At 38.5% G+C, this 19485-nt stretch overlaps 1 protein-coding gene across 3 annotated transcripts; it reads right to left on the bottom strand.

Moving 5' to 3' along the window:
• On the bottom strand, positions 1-19399 carry LOC149021532 (uncharacterized). 3 transcript variants are annotated; one of them, XM_089149751.1, is made up of 6 exons: positions 18718-19399; positions 18269-18414; positions 5635-5809; positions 5096-5163; positions 3202-4160; positions 1-1390 (listed from the first exon to the last, which is right to left on the bottom strand). In XM_089149751.1, the coding sequence occupies exons 2-5, from the start codon at positions 18392-18394 to the stop codon at positions 3417-3419; spliced, it is 1113 nt and encodes a 370-aa protein (XP_089005877.1). In that variant the 5' UTR covers positions 18395-18414; positions 18718-19399; the 3' UTR covers positions 1-1390; positions 3202-3416. The 3 variants fall into 3 exon arrangements, with proteins under 3 accessions (XP_089005877.1, XP_089005879.1, XP_089005878.1); XM_089149753.1 differs by having other exon boundaries at positions 5096-5154; XM_089149752.1 differs by lacking the exon at positions 1-1390 and having other exon boundaries at positions 3118-4160.
• Positions 19400-19485: the final 86 nt, after the last annotated feature.

Here is a 19485-nt window from a genome sequence, read left to right as displayed (position 1 = left end):
AATTAACTACCATCAAGAGCAAAAATTGTTTACAGGATATCATGGCAGACATCAAAAGAGCAGACCCAGGAAGATTGTTTACAGGAAAAGAGCAGCCAGCAATGTCTCCAAAGAGCCCAGAAGCTACTCGAATACAAGGAAAGTCATTCATAACTTTGCAGTACCAGTTTCTACATAACTGATTCACTACCATCTCTTGATAAAAGGGGCACATAAAAGTACTCGATTATACGAATCCCTCAAGTACGTGATTATCAAGAAGGGTTCTAAGGCAGACCCAAGAAGATTCTTAGTGTAAGTATAATGCTCTCTTTGGTCACACGATGAATATGTCACAATGCCCTTGCAAGTGGACAACATGTCATCCGCGCGTGTCGGTCATCCTTTGAGCGCGTGCAAGACTGGACAGATGGCACTGATCCATTTCTCCTAAAAACAGTTCCTTAATGAGTATTGGCATTTCTATGTTGTGAGATTCCATGCAAATCCTTTTTATGTAACCGAACCAGAGACTGTAATTCACTACCAGATGTAGTGAATAATTTGTCTTTACAGCGCATGCCAGTTTTGTTTTGTATTATATAGTTCCTACTTGTGGTAAAAGCAGAGCGTGAATGTGTGATGATTGATTTGTCTTGACCGTGGATGCCATGGATGCCAGTTTTGTTTTCTGTTTTGTACTTGCTAATCAAGAAAGAAATGGAGGAAGGGAAGCCCAGGAAAGAAAGAAAAAAAGGGGGGGGGGGTTTGGAGGAAGAGATGGGAGAGTGAACTGCAGAATAAGCTCTCATAAGATCCGTTTGCATGTGAAATCCCATGCAAGGATCATTTTCATGCATCAGAAATAAAGATTGTAGTCTATGACCAGGTATGGTGGTTGATTTGTGTTATGTACTTCTGATCAAGGTAAAGAAGAGGAAGTGAGATGACTCCTTACCCCTTTGTCACCAGTTGACTCTGCAAAACTTGCTCTTAGAAGGTTCATCCACTTGTCCTAGGGAAGAAGACCTGTTCTTACCATTGCTTTATAAACTCCAAGAGCATAACTTGGACATAAATCATTATAGTTTCTTAGTTAAATAAATTCAGCATTCATACCTTCAGATCAACAGAAGTGCGGTATGTGTGGGATGCAAAGGCAATCAGTTTGATCTCAGATCACCTTCCAGCTCCATACCTAGATACCGCTCAACCAGCTTTATAACTTCGCTGAAAGTCTATGCCTGATAGAGTTTTCTTCTGGTTCCACCTTTAGCAGCTAATGCTGTAGCTATATTATCATCTGAATCACACTCCCATATGGATCTAAATTTCCCTGCTCCACATCTCTCTAGTGCTCAACTGAGCTAATTGCCGTGGGCCTCCGTTCATTCTTTGCATTAGAAGTGAACTGCAATGGTTTACCAAAAAAAAGAAAAAGAAAAAAAAAGAAGTGAACTGCGATTAAAGAGATTGTAATCAGCAAGACGTAGTGCAATACCAGATATACGTGTAATATCAGGTCATTGACATGCAATATGGGTCAGGACAGAAGACCACACTCAATTGGTACTAAAGAAACCAGTCAAACCAGCTCATCATAAGACCAAAACATCATCTTCCACCCTTAACTATATTTTCTGTCATTACTTCTGAAAGGTATCCAAACCAACAAAAATTCAAAGCGCACTAGACCCAGAGCATAAACAGGCTTCACAAGACGCAGTCCATGGAAAGAATGGGAGCTAAGTAGTTCAGCAGAAACACTATGTGTATGGGGGCCTCACAAGGCCTACAGCCATCATTCCTATTGATAGAGTAGGCATGTGAAACAATATTTGATGGATCCCAGACATCACAATTGCAAAATTGAATGATGGCATCGATTATTTCTATACAATGTATTCAGACGGAGAGGAATAGACATTGTAAAATTCACCAAGAATGAGTGATACTTGAGGCAAATCCATATCAAATGGTTCCCAACCAACATAATATGTCTGAAAACATGAGATGCCACCGCCCAGAGCATTCAAAACCGAATCCTTCACAAGGCCAGGTGGTTCACATGGTTGTATACTAACCATCGATTGGCCTAAGAATTTGTGCTAAAATAAGGAGGTGCTTCATAATACAAAATAACAAGGAGAACAAGTGAACCATGAGTGCTTTCAAGAAACAAAAAGAAAACAAGGGAAAAAAGCTTCATTAATTCATCCTTGATATGTCTTTATGCAGTTTATCGTGGTGCGTAAGCTCGTGACCTTCAATTTCCTAATGAGAGTTCTCACCCAGTAAGATAACGCTGAAGAAGATAAACATAAGTTATCTTACTGGTTGCTGAATTCGTTTGGGATTAGAAACATTCTTCGGATTTTGTTTGCTATATCATTATCATCTAGCCAAGACATATGAACACCAACAACCTTTGATAAGAACCTTCAATTCAGCTATGAAATTCAATACAAAACAGAGGAATTACACAAGAATTCTGGCTTTAATGGCGCCAGTCATCCCCTACACCTCACGGTGCAGGCTGCCCCAACACTAATATAAAATGCCCGATACCCTCTCCTATCAATTCCTCCATGTGGCTAGCTTGGAATTTCTACCAATTGCAACAAAGCATGTCCCTTTTCAATTTTGAACAGAAAACATAAAAAAAACTAAGACAAATGACAGTTCTCGATTCATAAGCCCAAAATGGGTCATTTTGTTTGCATACATATTACTTCCACTGCATACTCAGAGAGAAAAATTACTGGATAACTGGAATATGACATAATAAGAGGTTTTTTACGGGAAAAAAGACTACAGTTGATCAAATTCTTCTCTATTACGCCCCCCCCCCCAAGCTTTCTCATGCATATTTTAAAGAATAAGTAAATGGCTCATGAGATAGAGAAAAGGTGAGCATAAGAAATTGATGCTCCTATGAATCTGCTTCGTACAAGTGCACTTGCATGAATGGTACAAATAGGCAAGCAATTTGTTATGTAAAAATATGTTACAAAACTGTGATACAAATGCCCAAAAGCTATAAAATTAAACTTCTGGTCTTACCACCCCCCCCCCCAAAAAAAAAAAATATTCTGGTGACACAGAAAATGAAGAAAAATGATTTTTTTTTAAAGTAGCTAATAATAAAAACAAATATTAAATTAATGTGCAGAGAAAAGCTGTACTAGAACAACATAATCAGGTAAGAGAATGTTTACATACCATAAGACCCATGAAGCTTTTACTGGAGTGCCCTCTTCACACCGTAGAAACGCAAACACCTGAAAATCAGACCCTCCTAGAGAATCCTCCTAGTGACGAACTTTGCCCTCTTGAAATGCACGTTGCAAGCATTTCCGACATGAGAAATTGTTGAGGCTTGACAATGTTCACACTTTTCAATGGCAGATACCAACCTCCCAGTACATTCCCTGTACTTAAACCTCTGAAAGCTCTTCAATGTATCGTCTAGTGGACCTTCGGACTCTCTTGATAGCTCTTTCTTCTGTTTTGCTATTACCTTCAATTCTACAATCATACTTAACAGCTGGTTTCCTCAATCTTTTTCCAGATACAAGCTTCCTATCCTCCACTTGGTTACTTGGACAGCATCGTGACTCTTTAGAGTTATCTTTCATGAGAACATGTCCTATGTGTTGAGTACCATCTGTAACCTTTCTACTTTCCTTGCCCCTCACCAAGGTTTTTTCTCTAATTATAAATGGTGTGGTTGAAACATCACCAGAACTAGCTAATCCCATGGTAATCCTTCTTTTAAGCCATAATTTGTCCTTGACAGAAGTTTCTCTACCAAATGTTGCTTTGAAAGTCTCATGAAGTTCTCTAACTGTGAGATTCTCCAAGCATATTTCCCGTTTCAAAATAGAAAATTCAGAATTCAATCCACTGGAAATGGCAGAAGCTGAACATCCATTATTTGTTGAACCCTCTCGGCTACCTAATTCATCAGCATCACTGTTATTTAAATTAATTGATGCTAAAGGCAAAATTTCCAGAGAAGTTCTTTCAGATTGGAGTTTTCTATTGCTAGACGAGCACTTCCCATGCTGATCCAAGTAATTGGCATCTAGATTCATAAAATAAGAGGAACTATCAGGAGATTCACATGATAGACGGAGCTTCTCCTCCTGTTTAACTTTTTGCAACATTACACCAATGTACTGCAAGGTAGTAGTAAGATGAACAAGATTCAGGAGAGTTCACAAAGCAAGTTTAAAAGCAAGACTGGAAAAGCAGGAGCACAATAAAACATAAAGCACATAGTTAACCCAAACAGAAAGGGCTATGAATAACATATTGATGAAGTCAAATCACCTACATGGGCTTATTTTAATGGAACTAATCACTGGGTTGGGTTGTGCATGTGTTGGACCTTTGATCCAATATTCTTTCCTTTGTAATGAGCCAGTTTAGTGGGCCCACAATGTAGAACGGTATCTGTTCATTAACAAATCACTTTGAAGGAGTAACACTACCAGAGCAAAAAAATAGCTATCGGGAATTACAAATAACCAATCTAACTCTGCAGCACACAAATCTTAAGCAGGAAAACAGAACAAGAAGAGACCCATCAAATACGATTGTACTCAAAATGAATCCAAGCAGCTGAGAGTAATTCCACAAACTGCAAAGTCCAAATCACCTCAACAGCCAGGTTTCATGAGAATAACAGACCAGCATATATCCATATGGCACTTCCATTCAACTCCACTTTTATTAATTGTTATCAGAAATTCAACTCCGGAAATGTTTTTCAGATACAATTAAAATACTAGCAAGATAACCCACAAGATCAATCATTTAAACTTCAATATTAAGAGTCAAGTCAATTAGAAAACAATAATTTAGATGCCCCTTTCACATTGTGGCATAATATTCACATGACATAAGACAAAAATTATTGTCACAGAGGGAAACTGCCTCCCACATACTTGTCAGTATTACGTGCCTAATCCAAAAGTAAACCCGCTACTTGCAGGCCCTAATAAGAAAATAGTGTTCACATGTACATTGACAGAACTAAGCAACCATTTGATGAAAATGTTTAGAAAAACTTTTGACCAAATACTGTAAAGAAACCAAGTAAACAACAAACCTCCAGCCGAGCATTCAACTTTTCTGCATTGACTGCTTTCTTCTCAGATTGTGCAGAACCTGCCAAAGCTTTTCAGATGTGAGAACTCAAATCGACCATAAATGATGTAGCAAAAAAACAGTAGAAAAAGAACTTAAAATCTTGATCAAGCACAATTAGACAAAAACTTTGGATTCCAAAACAACTTTAAGCTTTACCAGGTTTCGCTATGTGGTATGTACAAGGACTAGGCATCTTGTAGAAGAGACGCATAAGAAGTGAGTTAGAATGGAAGAAGGGAGCAACAAAGTAGCTCCCTTCCCTCGTTAGTTTTTCTGTAACAACAGTCAAGAGTAAACAAGATTGTAGGGAGATAGGAACTACTCGGTCCATCAGATGGACCTAAAAGCAAAAACTCTAGGAGATAAAAATAATAAATGTTCCCGTCCCCTCCTTAACTGGATAAAGAATTCTTGACCTACATGTCACAAGCCAAAATACTCATTAAGAATGCAACAGGTGAGATTACACAGAATCACATAAGGTAAAGAATTACAGACCTTCTGAACCCCCTAAATTAATCTCCAAAGAGGTAATTCCTCCATTACAAAGGTGCTCTTCAGCTTCACCGGTGTCTACAACCAAAGACAGATCACTTTTCTCATCTTCAAGTAAGTCCTCAGCCTCCATGACTTCATCCTCAGTTGCAGGGACTAATCTTCCATCACCTTCTACCTGAATAAGAGATCATCATGCAATTTAGAAAATACAATTAAACCCTGCGTAAATAATTTAGACATGTTAAACTGGAGTAAGATTTTGCTCCCCTTGAGGGTAGCCTATATTCTTCACCACATATTTAGGAAGAATTCCCACTTTGTTAATTTTCAGAAGAGTGGGACTCCCAAGGTGTCACACAAAGAAGCTCATTCACTTCATCATTGACCACCTCAAGTACAGGTTGGAGTGCTTGCTGAATTTTTGCCTCACATGTGCCTTGTGAAGTGAGACCCTTAAAGTGACCCAGTCGAGTGTCCCTCAACTGAAATTCATCAGAAGTCCAAGTACCATCTTCCCCTTTAATCTTCCAAATTCAATTGTGTGGTGAAGAAGGTGAGGGGCCATCAAGGGGAGGTGATCCCAACTCATTAGACTGCATCGTTAAGGTTTTGGTTCTAGATGATTATCTATCAGGATGTCAGTTTTGCAATTGCTGGGACATTTGTTTCTGTTCCTCCCATTAAGTGAGCGTCCCAGAATCAACTCTTCGAGCCATCCTGTTTTTAATAACATTGCCCTGGGACAGATTTGATTCTAACCCCAAATTGACATCCTTAATTATGATAAAATTATCAAAAATATTGAACTGACGTTGACCTAGATTACCATTATTAATTTTACCATTTGTCAAATGAGATTAATATATCAGTTTGACACCACACTAATAAGCAAAATTACTGGGTAAATTATTGAATTTGAGTGAATTTTACATCTATATTATGGGAGTCAATTTTGGGACCAACCTGTTAGTGGCCCATTAGTTTGAACAAAATGGATCGAACCACTAACAAAACAATGGTCTCAAAATTGATCCACCCCAAACCCAACTTGTTATCCCAAAACCGAAATTTTGTTTGATGGTCCATGTTTAGGTTTAACGTTTTCAACCTAAAACTGAGAAGCCCTAACCAAAACCAGCTTGGACCAAACCGTTGCCACCCCTAATCTATATGCTATTGGGAACCAAACACTTCCCGTCCATGGGTGAACATGGAATTTTTTTTGCTCAAATGCTTTAAATTTTCAAGCAAAATGTCTGCAGGTTTAAAAAATCAAACGAGATGCAATTTGTTTCGTTGGTGTTGCTGCAAAATCCTGCTCAACCGCACGATCAAGTGTACCTGCAAGAAAGTGCTCGACTGGGTTGGTCGAGTAACGCCTCCGACAACCAAGTTAGTTGAGTATCCAACTTTAGATGAAGAAAGCATGTGGCTAGTTGGAATGCCTACTTGACCACTGGTGAGGGTATGGGTATTTATAGTCGAAGTTACTTTGGCCATACAGTGATTGAGTTCGACTTGAACTCTACAATTGAGTCTTATCTGTCAAGAGAGAGAGTGTTTCACTCGTATTATGATTGTTGAGTCTGACTTGGACTCTAAGAGCAATTCGACCTTCCCAACTTTATTACTTCAAGGAAGTTAGTTACAACTCGGACAAGTGATACTAGTTATGTCTTGGTTTGTTCGTGGTCCAACCATGACCATATTGGACCCTCTTCGAGCCTTCGACGCTTAGGATCTCCAAAGGCTATTAAAGTCTTGAGGGAGATACATGAGGGGATTGGAGGAACACACATAGGAGCTCGAGCATTAGCAGACAAAGCTTTGAGACAGTTTTTTCTGACCAACTATGCAAGAAGATGCAAAAGACTTTGTCCGGAGATGTGACAAATGCCAGGCCTATGCCAATATACCTCACACTCCTACTATACCATTAACATTAGTCCTATTACCCATTCCTTTTGCAAAATGGGGGATAAAGTTGGTAGGGAAATCACCTAAAGCTTCAGGAGGTAGAGAGTATCTGGTGGTTGCTGGTACTGCAAGAGTGTGAGGGATATTGCCATAGGCCTGGCATTTGTTGCATCTCCAGACAAAGTCTTTTGCATCTTCTTGCATGGTCTGCCAGAAAAAAAACCTTGTCTTAAAGCTTTGTCTGCTAATGTGAGCTCCTATGTGTGCTCCACAAATCCCCTCATGTATCTCCCTCAAGAGTTTAATAGCCTTTGGAGATCCTAAGCATCGAAGTAGGTCCAGTATGGTCATGGTCAGACCACGAATGAACCAAGATGTAACTAGTAACACTTGTCCGAGTTGTAACTAACTTCCTTGGAGTTAGGTGTAAGGATCCTAATCAAGTTGGGAAGGTCAAATTACTCTTAGAGTCCATGTCAGACTCAACAATCATAATGCGAGTGAAACACACTCTCACTCTCGACAGATAAGATTCAATTGTAGAGTTCAAGTCGAACTCAATCACTGCATTGCCAAGGTAACTTCAACTATAAATACCCATACCCTCACCAGTGGTCAAGTAGGCATTCTTGAATCATTCCAACTATCAACTTGCTTTCAACAATCTGCTTTCTTCATCTAAAGTCGGATACTCAACTAACTTGGTCATTGGAGGCGTTGCCCGACCAACCCGATCGAGCACGTTCTTAAAGGTACGCTTGATCATGCGGTCGAGCAGGATTTTACAACAACAATTGGGATCAATTGTTTTGACTGAAACAATACAAAATTTCAGTTGAAATGACACGAAATTTCGTATCATATTGAAACATTACAACTTATGTTATAAAAATCAACCATTTTGAACAGAACCTACGAAATAATGCAGGTTCCGCCAGTTTCGCGACTTTTCGCCACTCGAAATTTCGAGCTTTTTCAAGTTTTTTTCTAATTTCTCTTGCATTTTACCTCCATTTCACCTCATTTTAGCAACTCCTTTGCATTCCATCTCAACTTTTGCTCCTCCATTGTTGGGTTTTTGAGAATCAAATAAGATGAGTAACAAAGTTTTCCAAATTTTTTTTTTTTTTTTTTTTGTTTATGGCTCAAATCAACTTTGATTGCTTTCAAATTAAAGTATGTTTAGTATAGAGTTGATTATGTGAAGTTAAAATTAATTTGTGCACGACAAGAACTATTTTTTTATTTTTCTGTATTTAAAATTTCTTTTCTAAAATATGTATATTCCTAAAATACACATGTATACACTCATGTATGGGCTTCAAATTGATGAATGTGAGACACCATCACTTCATCTATGCTGTGATGGTGTTGAATCAGATTTTTTATTGCTGATTATTAATTTTAATTGTTTGAAAAATATTAAAATATTTTCAAAAATTATTTAAATATTAAAAAATACTAATTAATTTTTGTTATATATTTAAAAATAGGAGTTCATTTAGAGTAGCATGTACGCACTTTTTCAAGCTTATTGTAATGATTTTTAAGATATTTAGTGTGTATTTTCTGTATCACGCACTCTCTTTGAAAGATGTTAGACATATCCTAGCAACATGGGGGCTACTAACAACTGATGGGAAGAAGAGTGAGTGCAATTATTGCAAGAAACAGATAGGAGGAGGTGGCGCCACTAGATTGAAGGTGCATCTAGCTGGGGGAAGTAAGGATGTAGTAGGATGCCGAAGGGTGTATGCAGAGGTCAAGAGGGCAATGGCCTCTTACTTGGATGGGGGAAAGCAAAAGAGGAAAGAGAAGAGAACACAGAGGGAGGAGTTCGAGGATGCATGCCTAAATGACCTTCCAGAGCAAGGAGAGCAGGATTTTGATTTAGAGGAGCTAGGAGAGTATGGATGTGACCTTGACCCAAAGTCCACACAGATGAGGGCGGTGACGATGATGATTAGGGAGCAAGCTAGGATTGATGAAATGAGGAGGCAGTAGAGGGCTATGGGTTCTAGGTCTTCTAGAGAGCCTATAGGTATGGGAGGCACACGTAGCTCCCAAGTCCCTATGAGAAGGAGTCAAAGTGTAAGGGAGGAGATTCCTATCCCACAGACCTCAACAAGGGATCAAGCTTCATTAGCACAACCTACAGATCTGGATCTTGAGATTCTTCGTAATGATCCTACCCTATTTAGGAGGCCTGAGCAAAAGCAGAGAAAGTTGAAGCACTTGGGGGAGAGTATGAAGGAAAAAGTGGGGATGGCTTTCTCCAAATGGGCTATGTACTATAGTATTCCAGCATATACAGCCTAAGGGCCCTACTATAGAGATATGATTAAGGAGATAAGCAGGGTTGAGAGTGGTGTACAGGGGCCCACATTACATGAGATATATAATGTTTATTTCCTAACTCCTAAGCATAAAGAGGAGTGAATAAGTATATTAATGGATTAAAGCCCATGTGGGCTTATTGTGGAGTGATTGTGACGGCAATGGTTAAACTAGTCCCACTAGACAGTCCATTATCAATTTCATGTTGAATTGTGATGGCAGGACAGTGTCCTCAAGTCAGTAAATGCATCTAATGAGAAGAAGGATGTGAAATACATTTACATATTATTGAAGCAAGTGGTGAAAGAGGTTGGAGTGGAGAATGTGATACAAATCATGACTGATAATGGCTCCAACTACAAGAAAATTGGGTTGAAGATGATGCAAAACTCTAGGTATCAAAACATGCTTCTACTTCTAATGTTAATTTTAATTTTTAAACAAACACATTACATATACACTTTATGACTTTATATTGATGCATTGATGGACAAATATAGGGTCTTTTGGACTCCATGTGCTGCTCAAAGCATTGACTTAATGCTAAAGGACATGGGAAAGGTCAAGCTTATGAAGAATACCGTAGAGCAAGCTTGACAAGTTAGCACTTTCATCTATAACCAGACCTATGCATTAAAGATGATGACGAAAAAATGTCAGGGTGACTTAGTGAGGCCAGACATAACTAGATTTGGGACCAAGTTAGATGGGAGTCTATGTTACAGTGTCCACTACATAAGGTTGGCAAGTTGTCAATTTAATTTTCATTATATTATCACACTATTAAGGATTAACTATTCCCTCTTATTTTGCTTTTTTGTACACAACATACTATCTAAATCCTAAGTACCATTACAAAGATAATCTTGGGATGAGACAAGATGTTATAGATGACGTCCAAAGTGTAGTAGAGAAGTTGGAACCACATCCATCTAAACAGGCAGCCATCCTTATGGAGGTGAGATTGTGATTTAATATTCACAATTCATAGTTTTATACTAAGGTATTAAGTATCAACCTAATTATTGACTCATTGTTTTTTTTTCCTTTATATATTAGATGAAGGCATTTAGGGACACCACCGGGAACTTCGGTCATTCTGTGGCCATATCAGGATGGGAATCCGCCACTAGGGGTAAGTTAATTCATTATATATTTAATTAGTTATATTCTATATTTAACTTAGTTACTTAAATATTGAAATGACTTAGAGTCTATGTTTGTTGCAGCTGAATGATGGTTGCAATACGTGACTCACCCCACTTGAGTACGATTGTAGGCAAAGTGCTCTCCCAGACATATTCTGCCACTGGTTATGAACGAAATTGGAGCACCTTCAACCTCATCCGCTTAAAGAAGCGTAATTGATTGGGTGTGAAGCGTCTAGAAGACCTTGTCTACTTACATGATAATACGAGACTGAGGATCATATTAGACAGGGGATGGACAGAAAGAGTAACATATCGAGTTGGTCAACATATTTGAGATGGATGATGATGATAACCCAGTAGTTGACTAGATCAGGGACAGTGGAGAGCCCTTGTTGAATGAAGAGGGAGGTTGTCCCAGTAAACAAATTGCAGAGGAGATGGGGGCTGATGTGGCGGACTTTATAGCCCAGGAGGGGAGTGCAGATGTAGCGCCCGCCTGTCCCTTCGTACCACACCCTAGTGCATCCACCCAGAGTGAGGATTTGATTGTCTAATCCGACATCCAGGATGATGCACATCTCCCGACAACAATGGCGACAATGATGATAGAGGGGATGAGGAGGGTGTTGGACCTCATGATCAATTTTTAGCTAATCCTAATACAGACCACTACCACCACTGGCACCAGTAGTACATGAGAGTCAGGGAGGGGAGGATGACCACCGAGATTCATAGGCGAGAGTCAGTTCACCCATGCAACATCGAATTCAAACCATAATGGAGTTGTATCTTAAAGCAAAAATGTTTTGTCAACCTATTCGAGGAAGGGGAAGGGGAGACAACAAAGATATGGCACGGAAGACATGCCATCATATGGGTCTTACCGTTCGGCTAATGCAGAGAGCTTGGTGGGATCTATGAGATCGATGAGCGTAGATGATTCCAGAGACTCCACCTATAGAGGACCCGGATGGCATACGCCCGCAGAGTCCTCATATGATACTGTTGTGGAGAGTGTTGGTTCTACTGGGTCGACTTATGGAGCTTATAGTGTCCCTCTTAGCTATTGGACTTAGAGTCAGCCACCACTGGAGCCTTATGGTTATAGAGATTATGGTGTTTCTCCCACTGTCACCTATTGGAGTCAGCTATTGGAACCTTACTGTCATTATGGAGTTTTTAGTGTCCCTGCCTTTGCCGACAACCAAGGTTTTTCTTCATTTGTTGAGTAGATCTTCCATTTTATAACACAGCCACCACCAACCTTTCCATATGCAGTTGAATCAGTTCCTTATCTGGAGATTCCCAACATCCCACCATTAGGACATCTTAGGCATGTGAATGAGGCCACATACAGAGATGCAGTTGCTGACTACATAGAAAACTATATGGAGCAAACATCATCGAATGTGTAATTGTCATTTGTATAGGGTGCATAGGCAAGAGGGAGACATGGAATAGAGCAAACCTATACATGATAATATTCTTGGTTCTTCTCATATATACTATATACTTAAATGTTACATTTTCAATGATTTTTTTTATATATAAACTACTAGTTCTATTGTGTTTATCATCCTTGAAATAGGTAGCTTAAAGAATCCAGATCATTTTAAGTCCATATGAGGCTCGAAACTAAAGTTAAAATTTTCAAGGAAAAAATCACATGTTTCGACTGAGATTTCGGTCGAAACCAGAAATTTTTCGACCTTTCCCTGAGTCAAAACTTTGGTTGCAATCAAATTTTCTTCCTTGTGTGTGAATCAAAGACAATATACAAAGAAATTGTAATACGAAAAAAAGGAAATAAAGCCAAGTAAATCACAATCAAAAGAACATCGACAATTTTAACATGGAAAACCCTTCAATGTGAAAGTAAAAACCATAGGGCCTAGCCTAGCCAACACTTCCAATATATGATGAATAATGGGATTACAAAGTAACACAACTTCTCAAGCTTTGAACCAAACTTGAGCATATCACCAACACCAAAGGAGAAAACAAACACTTGAAGAAAAAAACAAGAATACAACCAAACAATAATTCTTTCTCTCCTCTAGAACGCCCAAATAAAATTTCCGATAGTTTAATATTACCTCCAAGCTGCCTGCAATAAGAGTGCATGAAAGATTGCATGAAATGACCTCTCAAATGACCAACAAAGAGGTGAAGAAGTTTGCTGAAATTTTCTGCACTTCTTCTTCTCCAAGAGACCTTCAAAACCTTATTTATGGCTCCCTCCAAAAATTCTCACCAAAATAAATGAAGGTCACTTCCCAAAACCACTAACTCTCTCTCTCTCCTAGAAAGAAGGTTCAACAAACTCCACTTCTATGTTGTTTTCATCAAGAAAATATTTATTTCTCACATCCACTTTACTAGAAAGTGGGCTCACCTCTCAAAAGGCCACCTTATCATGTGACTAGACCTAAACTAAGTCAACCTAACAAACTCCCCCTTAGTCACATGAGGAGGGCTCCCCTATAATAATTAAAAAAAAACTCATACGTTATCCATACTTGTCAAAACTCTACATAGCTCATGTTTCTTTGTCGGCACTATCTTCGTCATCACGTTTGATGGATTAGTATGAATTTTGTTGATCTTCATCGATCCTTTCTCAAGAATATCTCTAATTAAGAGGTATGTTACATCTAAAAGCTCAGTCTTGGAGAGGAATGTAGCATTCTTGCTCAATCAATGGCCCTTTGACAATCACACCTAACCACATACTCCTTTTACTTCAAATCAAACTCCATAAGAAAACGCTTTAACCAAAGCATCTACTTACTAACTTCAGTAGCAGCAATATATTCCACCTCTGTGTTGATATTTAACAAACTTTAGTACCTTTAATTGCCATAAGATGACTCCCCCTGCAAAAATATACATGTAACCAGAAGTGGTCTTTCTCTTGTTCAAACTCACCTGCAATATCTAAATATATGTAACCATCTACCATGGATGAGGAATTTTCAAAAGATTAGCACACTTCATATAAGCCTCAATCCTCATAGATACCTTAGAATCCATTTCACAGCTTCCCAATGTTTCTTACCTGAATTTGCAAGGTACCTCTACTACAACTCCACAAGTATATGGTATTTTGGATCTTGAACAAACCATAACATACATCAAACTCCCCACAGTTGATACGTAAGGGATCTTCTCCACTCCTTTTTATCACTTGTTGGAGACAACTTGGCACTAAATTTGAAACGATTTGCTAATGGCATACTCAGAGGTTTGGCATTCTTCATGTTGAACTTCTCAAGTACCTTCTCCATGTACTTTTCTTGTGATAGCCATAACTTCTTATTCTTGCTATCACGATTGATTGTTACGCCGAAAATATGTTTTGCAAGTCCAAGGTCCATCATCAAAGGCCTTACTCAAATCTTTTTTCAACCTATCAATGAAACTAGCATCTTTCCCTACAATAAGTATGTCATCCACATATAATGAGAGAATAACAAAAAGGAATCTGAAAATTTTCTAAAGTAAATGCAATAACTTGAAGTGGATCTTGTGAAATCTTATCTCATCATAAATGAGTCAAACTTCTTGTACCATTGTAGGGTGCTTACTTCAGCCCATGCAAACTTTTCTTCATCTTACAAACCATGTGGTCCTTCCCTCTCACAACAAAACCTTCCGATTATTCCATGTAAATCTTCTTCCTTAAAATCACCATGTAAAAAAACTGCTCAATCTCTAAGTCTTGATTTGCAGCTAAACCAAGGATATAGGGTCCTTTCACTAATTGGAAAGTTGTTTTCACACCAAACTTTGAAATGGATTCTAAGGTATCTAACAAGCACATCTAAAGTGCGCTTATCTTTTTGAATTCCTCATCCATGGTAGAAGGTTACATAGATTCAGAGACAGCAAGTGATTTGATCAAGAGAAAGTCTAATTTATATATATATATATATATATATATATATATATATATTTATATTTTTTTATTATATTTTTTTTTTTTTTTTTTTTTTTACTTTTGCAGGGAGAGCCACCTCATGGCAATCAAAGCTATAAAAGTGTGATGCACTATCAACCATAGGAAAAAAATATCGTTGCTATTGAAGCTTGTAAAGAGATGCTTTGGCTAAAGTTTTTTTTTATGGAGTTAGGTTTGGAGCAAAAGGAATATGGTTAACTATGATAGCAAAAGGAATATGGTTAACTATGGTTAACTATGATAGCAAAAGTGCCATTAATAGGTTTGGAGCAAAAGGAATGCGATTAACTGTGATGGCCAAAGTCCCATTAATTTGAGCAAGAATGCTACATTCCAATCTAGGACTATGCATATAGAGGTAAGATACAATTGGATTATGAATGTTCTTGAAAAAGGGTTAATAAAGATGAACAAAATTCATACTAATAAGAATCCATCAAACATGATGACAAAGGCAATGTCAAAGGAGAAACATGAGCTATGCAGAGCTACGGCATGTATGGACAACATGTAAGTTTTTTTTTAGTATAGGGGAGCCTCACTCATGTGACTGGAGGGGGAGTTTGTTGGGTTGACCCAGTTGGTCCAACCACATGATGAGGTGGCCTTTTGAGAGGTGAGCTCAATTTCTAGTAAAATGGATGTGAGAAGTAAATATTCTCTTTGGGAAAGTAATGTTAATGTACAAGTAGAGTTTGTTAAACCCTGTTTCTAGAAGAGAGAGAGTTATTGGTTTTGGAAAGTGATTTCATTTACTTTTGGTGAGACTTTTTTATGTAAATCCAATTTTGGGGTTAGGGTTTCTTGGAAAGATTTCCTAGAATTAAGGATTTGCCCAAAATCTTGCAACAATCAAATGAAAAATGCTAAATTTGGGTTGAATAATTTGGTTAACACAGAAATATGGGAAGGTTATTATTTTAACAAATCTAGGATGGGATAGTTTATTTGGTAATAGGGTATCAATATGGGACGTAACAAAATAATGGGGGATGGATAATATGGTTAAATAAAGATGAAGATCCCAAATTGGGTGTGGGAGGTTTTAGGTTCTTCTTCTTCTTCTTCTTCTTCTTCTTCTTCTTCTTCTTTTCCTGCCGCAAGAAAGAGAGACTGAGAGGGCCGGGGGGAAAAGGGGAGGGTAGGGCAGGGACAGGGTGCAGGAAGGGCCTAACAGAGTAGTGGGAGGGCTGGGGAGGGACCAGGGGTGTCGTGAGGGGCTGGGGGTGCTGCTGGTGTGGTGCCGCACCAGGGGCAGGGGTGGGGGAGGTTGCGCAGAAACAGGGGCGGGCTGGGGGTGCCTTGCGGGGGTAGGGGAGGGTGAGGGAGGGGCTGGGGCTTGCTAGGGAAGAAGGGAAGAGAGAGAGAGAGAGAGAGACTGTGATGGGGTGGGAACGCTGTACTTACTTGTTTTGATGATGTAGTTCTTGAAGAAGATGAGGGAGACCTGAAGAAGATGCTGGAATTCTTGGCAGAGATGCTGATTCGTGAATAAGACTCTCCAGTAACTTAACCGTGGCCCCTCAACAACAAACCAAAATCCTTAAATACTAACTCAATTTTATTCAATAATCAAAAACTGACAAATTACAATGAGCAATGAGGCTTATTTACAGCCTTTACAAGAAAAAGAACTTAACCTGTGGGACTCAACAAAGACTAAGAGACCAACTAAACATGCACCTAAATAAAAGACTCTTCCTGAAATAAAAGTCTGACTTACCTATAAAGAGTCTTCTTTAAATGAAGACTCCTAACCCAAGTAAATCACAAGCACTAACAAAGACAACTTCTAATAAAAAACAAACTCTTAAAGATAGGAACCCTCTTTATGCAAGAGTCTTATCCTATCCACAACCTAACCAATTCAACAAAACTCAAATTAAAAAATAAAAACCAATTCAAACTCTAAAATAAATCTGGAAATAATTCCAGCACTGAAAAGAGGGCTAAAATGCCCTAAATACCCCTACTAGGGGTTCAGCCAGCTCAAGGGGACTTCTTGGAGCCTTCTAGTGGGCCCCACATAGGGTTCGGCCAAAGGGGTCTCTGTGCTTACATCACTTTTTGGAGCATGCCATTAACAAGGTTTGAAGGTCTCTCTCTTGAAGAACTGCGAAAATTTTCAGCAAGCTTCTTCACCTCTTTGTTGGTCATTCGGAGGTCATTTCATGCAATCTCTCACCCTCTTTTATTGTTGGTAGCTTGAAGGTAATATCTAAGCCATTGGAAGTTTTATTTTTGCATTTTAGAGGTGAGAAAGAACCATTGTTCGATTGTATTCTTGTTTATTTCTCCAAGTGCTTGTTCTCTCTTTTGATGTTGATGATATCCTCAAGTTTGGTTCAAAGGTTGAGAAGTTGCGTTACTTTGTAATACCCTTATTCATCATACTGTGGAAGTTCTTGGTTGGGCTAGGCCCCGTGACTTTTACCTTCACATTGAAGGGTTCTCCATGTTAAAAATTTCCAGTATTCTTGTGTTGTGATTTACTTGCTTGCTTTTATTTGCTTGTTTCGATATTACAATTTCTTCATATAGTGACTTTGATTCACACATGGATGGTAAGTGTTTGGCTCCCAACATATGCAATCCTCATCACTCCCTACGATCCAATTGTGTAGTGATATTCTTGCATGCATGTATTCACAAAACAAGAACTGTACTTGCCATTCCAAAATCCAATACTAGGGAAACTTAAGCACCATCCATTCCTGTATATCAGTAAATTCCAGTTAGGCCTAAATTAGACACCTACTCTGACAACCCAAGGCTTGTCTCAAGGAGGACTTTTTGCAAGAATTGTCAGAAAGTCAAAAAAGAAATAGGATTGAGCCTTTTTCTTTAACAATCAGCATTTTGGGAAAACAACGTCCCATTTATTATTTTCCATTCATTTGCGTTACTTTCCTTAAAAACACTCGAGTATGCATCTGTCTCCTAGAATTAAAAATCAGAAACATACTTGTAAAAACAAAAGTTGATTTTCCAGGGGATTTTGCCCCCAACTAAAATGAAAAAATCCAAGATGCAAACAAGCAAGAACATCATGTAAAACACATAATAGGAGATATACCTACTTCTTTCTCAGAGAGTAGGGCTTTTTTTTAAACTATTTAGTTTTGATAAATTATTGTTTCTTAAGACGAAATGAAACTAGAGCTTTCCAATATGATACCATCCAGCACAAAGACTTACAAAAATGAAGAGAAAGTGAATAACAGGAATTTTATTCATCCAAAAGAAAATGATTAACAGGAATAGTTACCCGAACAAGTTTATAAACAATAAGATCTGCAATCTGGTTTGATGAAGATGGAGAGTTAATATTTTCACCAGAACTCTCCTCAATCCGGTGTTCATCATTTTCCTCTACTGCAACCGGTGCTTCCATGTAAAACAAACCACAAGCAACTGAATTTGACACAAAACATTAATAATCCAAAGAAGAAAAATCAATCTCTTAATAAACTTAATAAAGTAGTCATACCGTTACTAAAATCAATAGAAGGAACATTGGAAAGACTAAAACTGCCAACATGCATTAAACATCTCAGTACCCAAAATCCTCTAATTTCATACTGCCAGACATTATAAATAACTGAACTAAAGTTTACTGCATTCAACCATCTGCAAAAACTACGACTCAGAAAAGCAGTTCCAACCAGAGCAAGTTGGGCAAGAATACAAAAGATTTGGGTAGTTGTATGAACTCACCTAGGACTGTAATAGGCCTCCGATTATAATCCTATCACCATAGAATATCTCCAATAAGAAAAGCTTCTAAAGTTAGATCATAAATTCGCCGGAGAAACTACCAGTCAGATGAAGAAGTCGAGGGAATTCAGAAATGGATAGAAAACGGAACGAGAACAAAGCTTTAACAGTTGAATTGCCTTGAAAGACAAAGAAACAAATGAAAGATCTGGAAATGATAATGTATGATGATTGAAGGGCTTCGACTAGAATTTCCAAAGGGAATTTTAACGGTAAGAGATTAAGGAACTGTTCTTGGGTGACAACATTGGTGAAATCGCGAATCCTCACTGGCTCACTGTCCTTTCCTAGGTTCTACCGTTCTCTTCTTCAGTTACCAATACCGGTTACCACAACAGTTCTGGACTCCAAAACTTTCATCACTGGATTTGAAATCTTGAGTAAAATCCGTGCGGTAATAGCAGAAGAATCACTCTGGTTGTTTGTTCGACCAGACGAGACGAACCGATCGGATCAATTCACAAATTCATGTCAGTTTCTGGTCAATTTCAATCTACCCGGTTTGATTTTCTTCTGGTTAAATCCGGTTTGGTGTCTTCCGCCTATCAAATGGTCCGGACTGGAGTAACCAATGAGGTCACACTTTAGAGTGCTCGCTTGAACCAAATTAGATAACCTTATCCTCAAAAAAAGCGTTGAGAAGCTGACACGTGGAGAAAGAGGGAGATGATTTGGCGCTTGAGATCCTACCCTTTATCTCCATCACTT

Source organism: Hakea prostrata, chromosome 3 (assembly GCF_041222555.1).
Source record: "Hakea prostrata isolate BN-2017 chromosome 3, UWA_Hpros_2, whole genome shotgun sequence".
Taxonomy (NCBI): Eukaryota; Viridiplantae; Streptophyta; class Magnoliopsida; order Proteales; family Proteaceae; genus Hakea; species Hakea prostrata.
This window is presented reverse-complemented; position numbering and strand designations above follow the sequence as displayed.

Bases quoted from the DNA above. Each gene is read 5' to 3' on its own strand.
- LOC149021532 (XM_089149751.1), bottom strand. From the start codon at position 18,394: ATGGAAGCACCGGTTGCAGTAGAGGAAAATGATGAACACCGGATTGAG. The intron at 5,810-18,268 runs GTAACTATTCCT...TCTCTTATTCAG, and splicing joins TTGTTTATAAACTTGTTCGG to GTAGAAGGTGATGGAAGATT. The intron at 4,161-5,095 runs GTTTGTTGTTTA...ACTACCTTGCAG, and splicing joins AGTTGAATGCTCGGCTGGAG to TACATTGGTGTAATGTTGCA.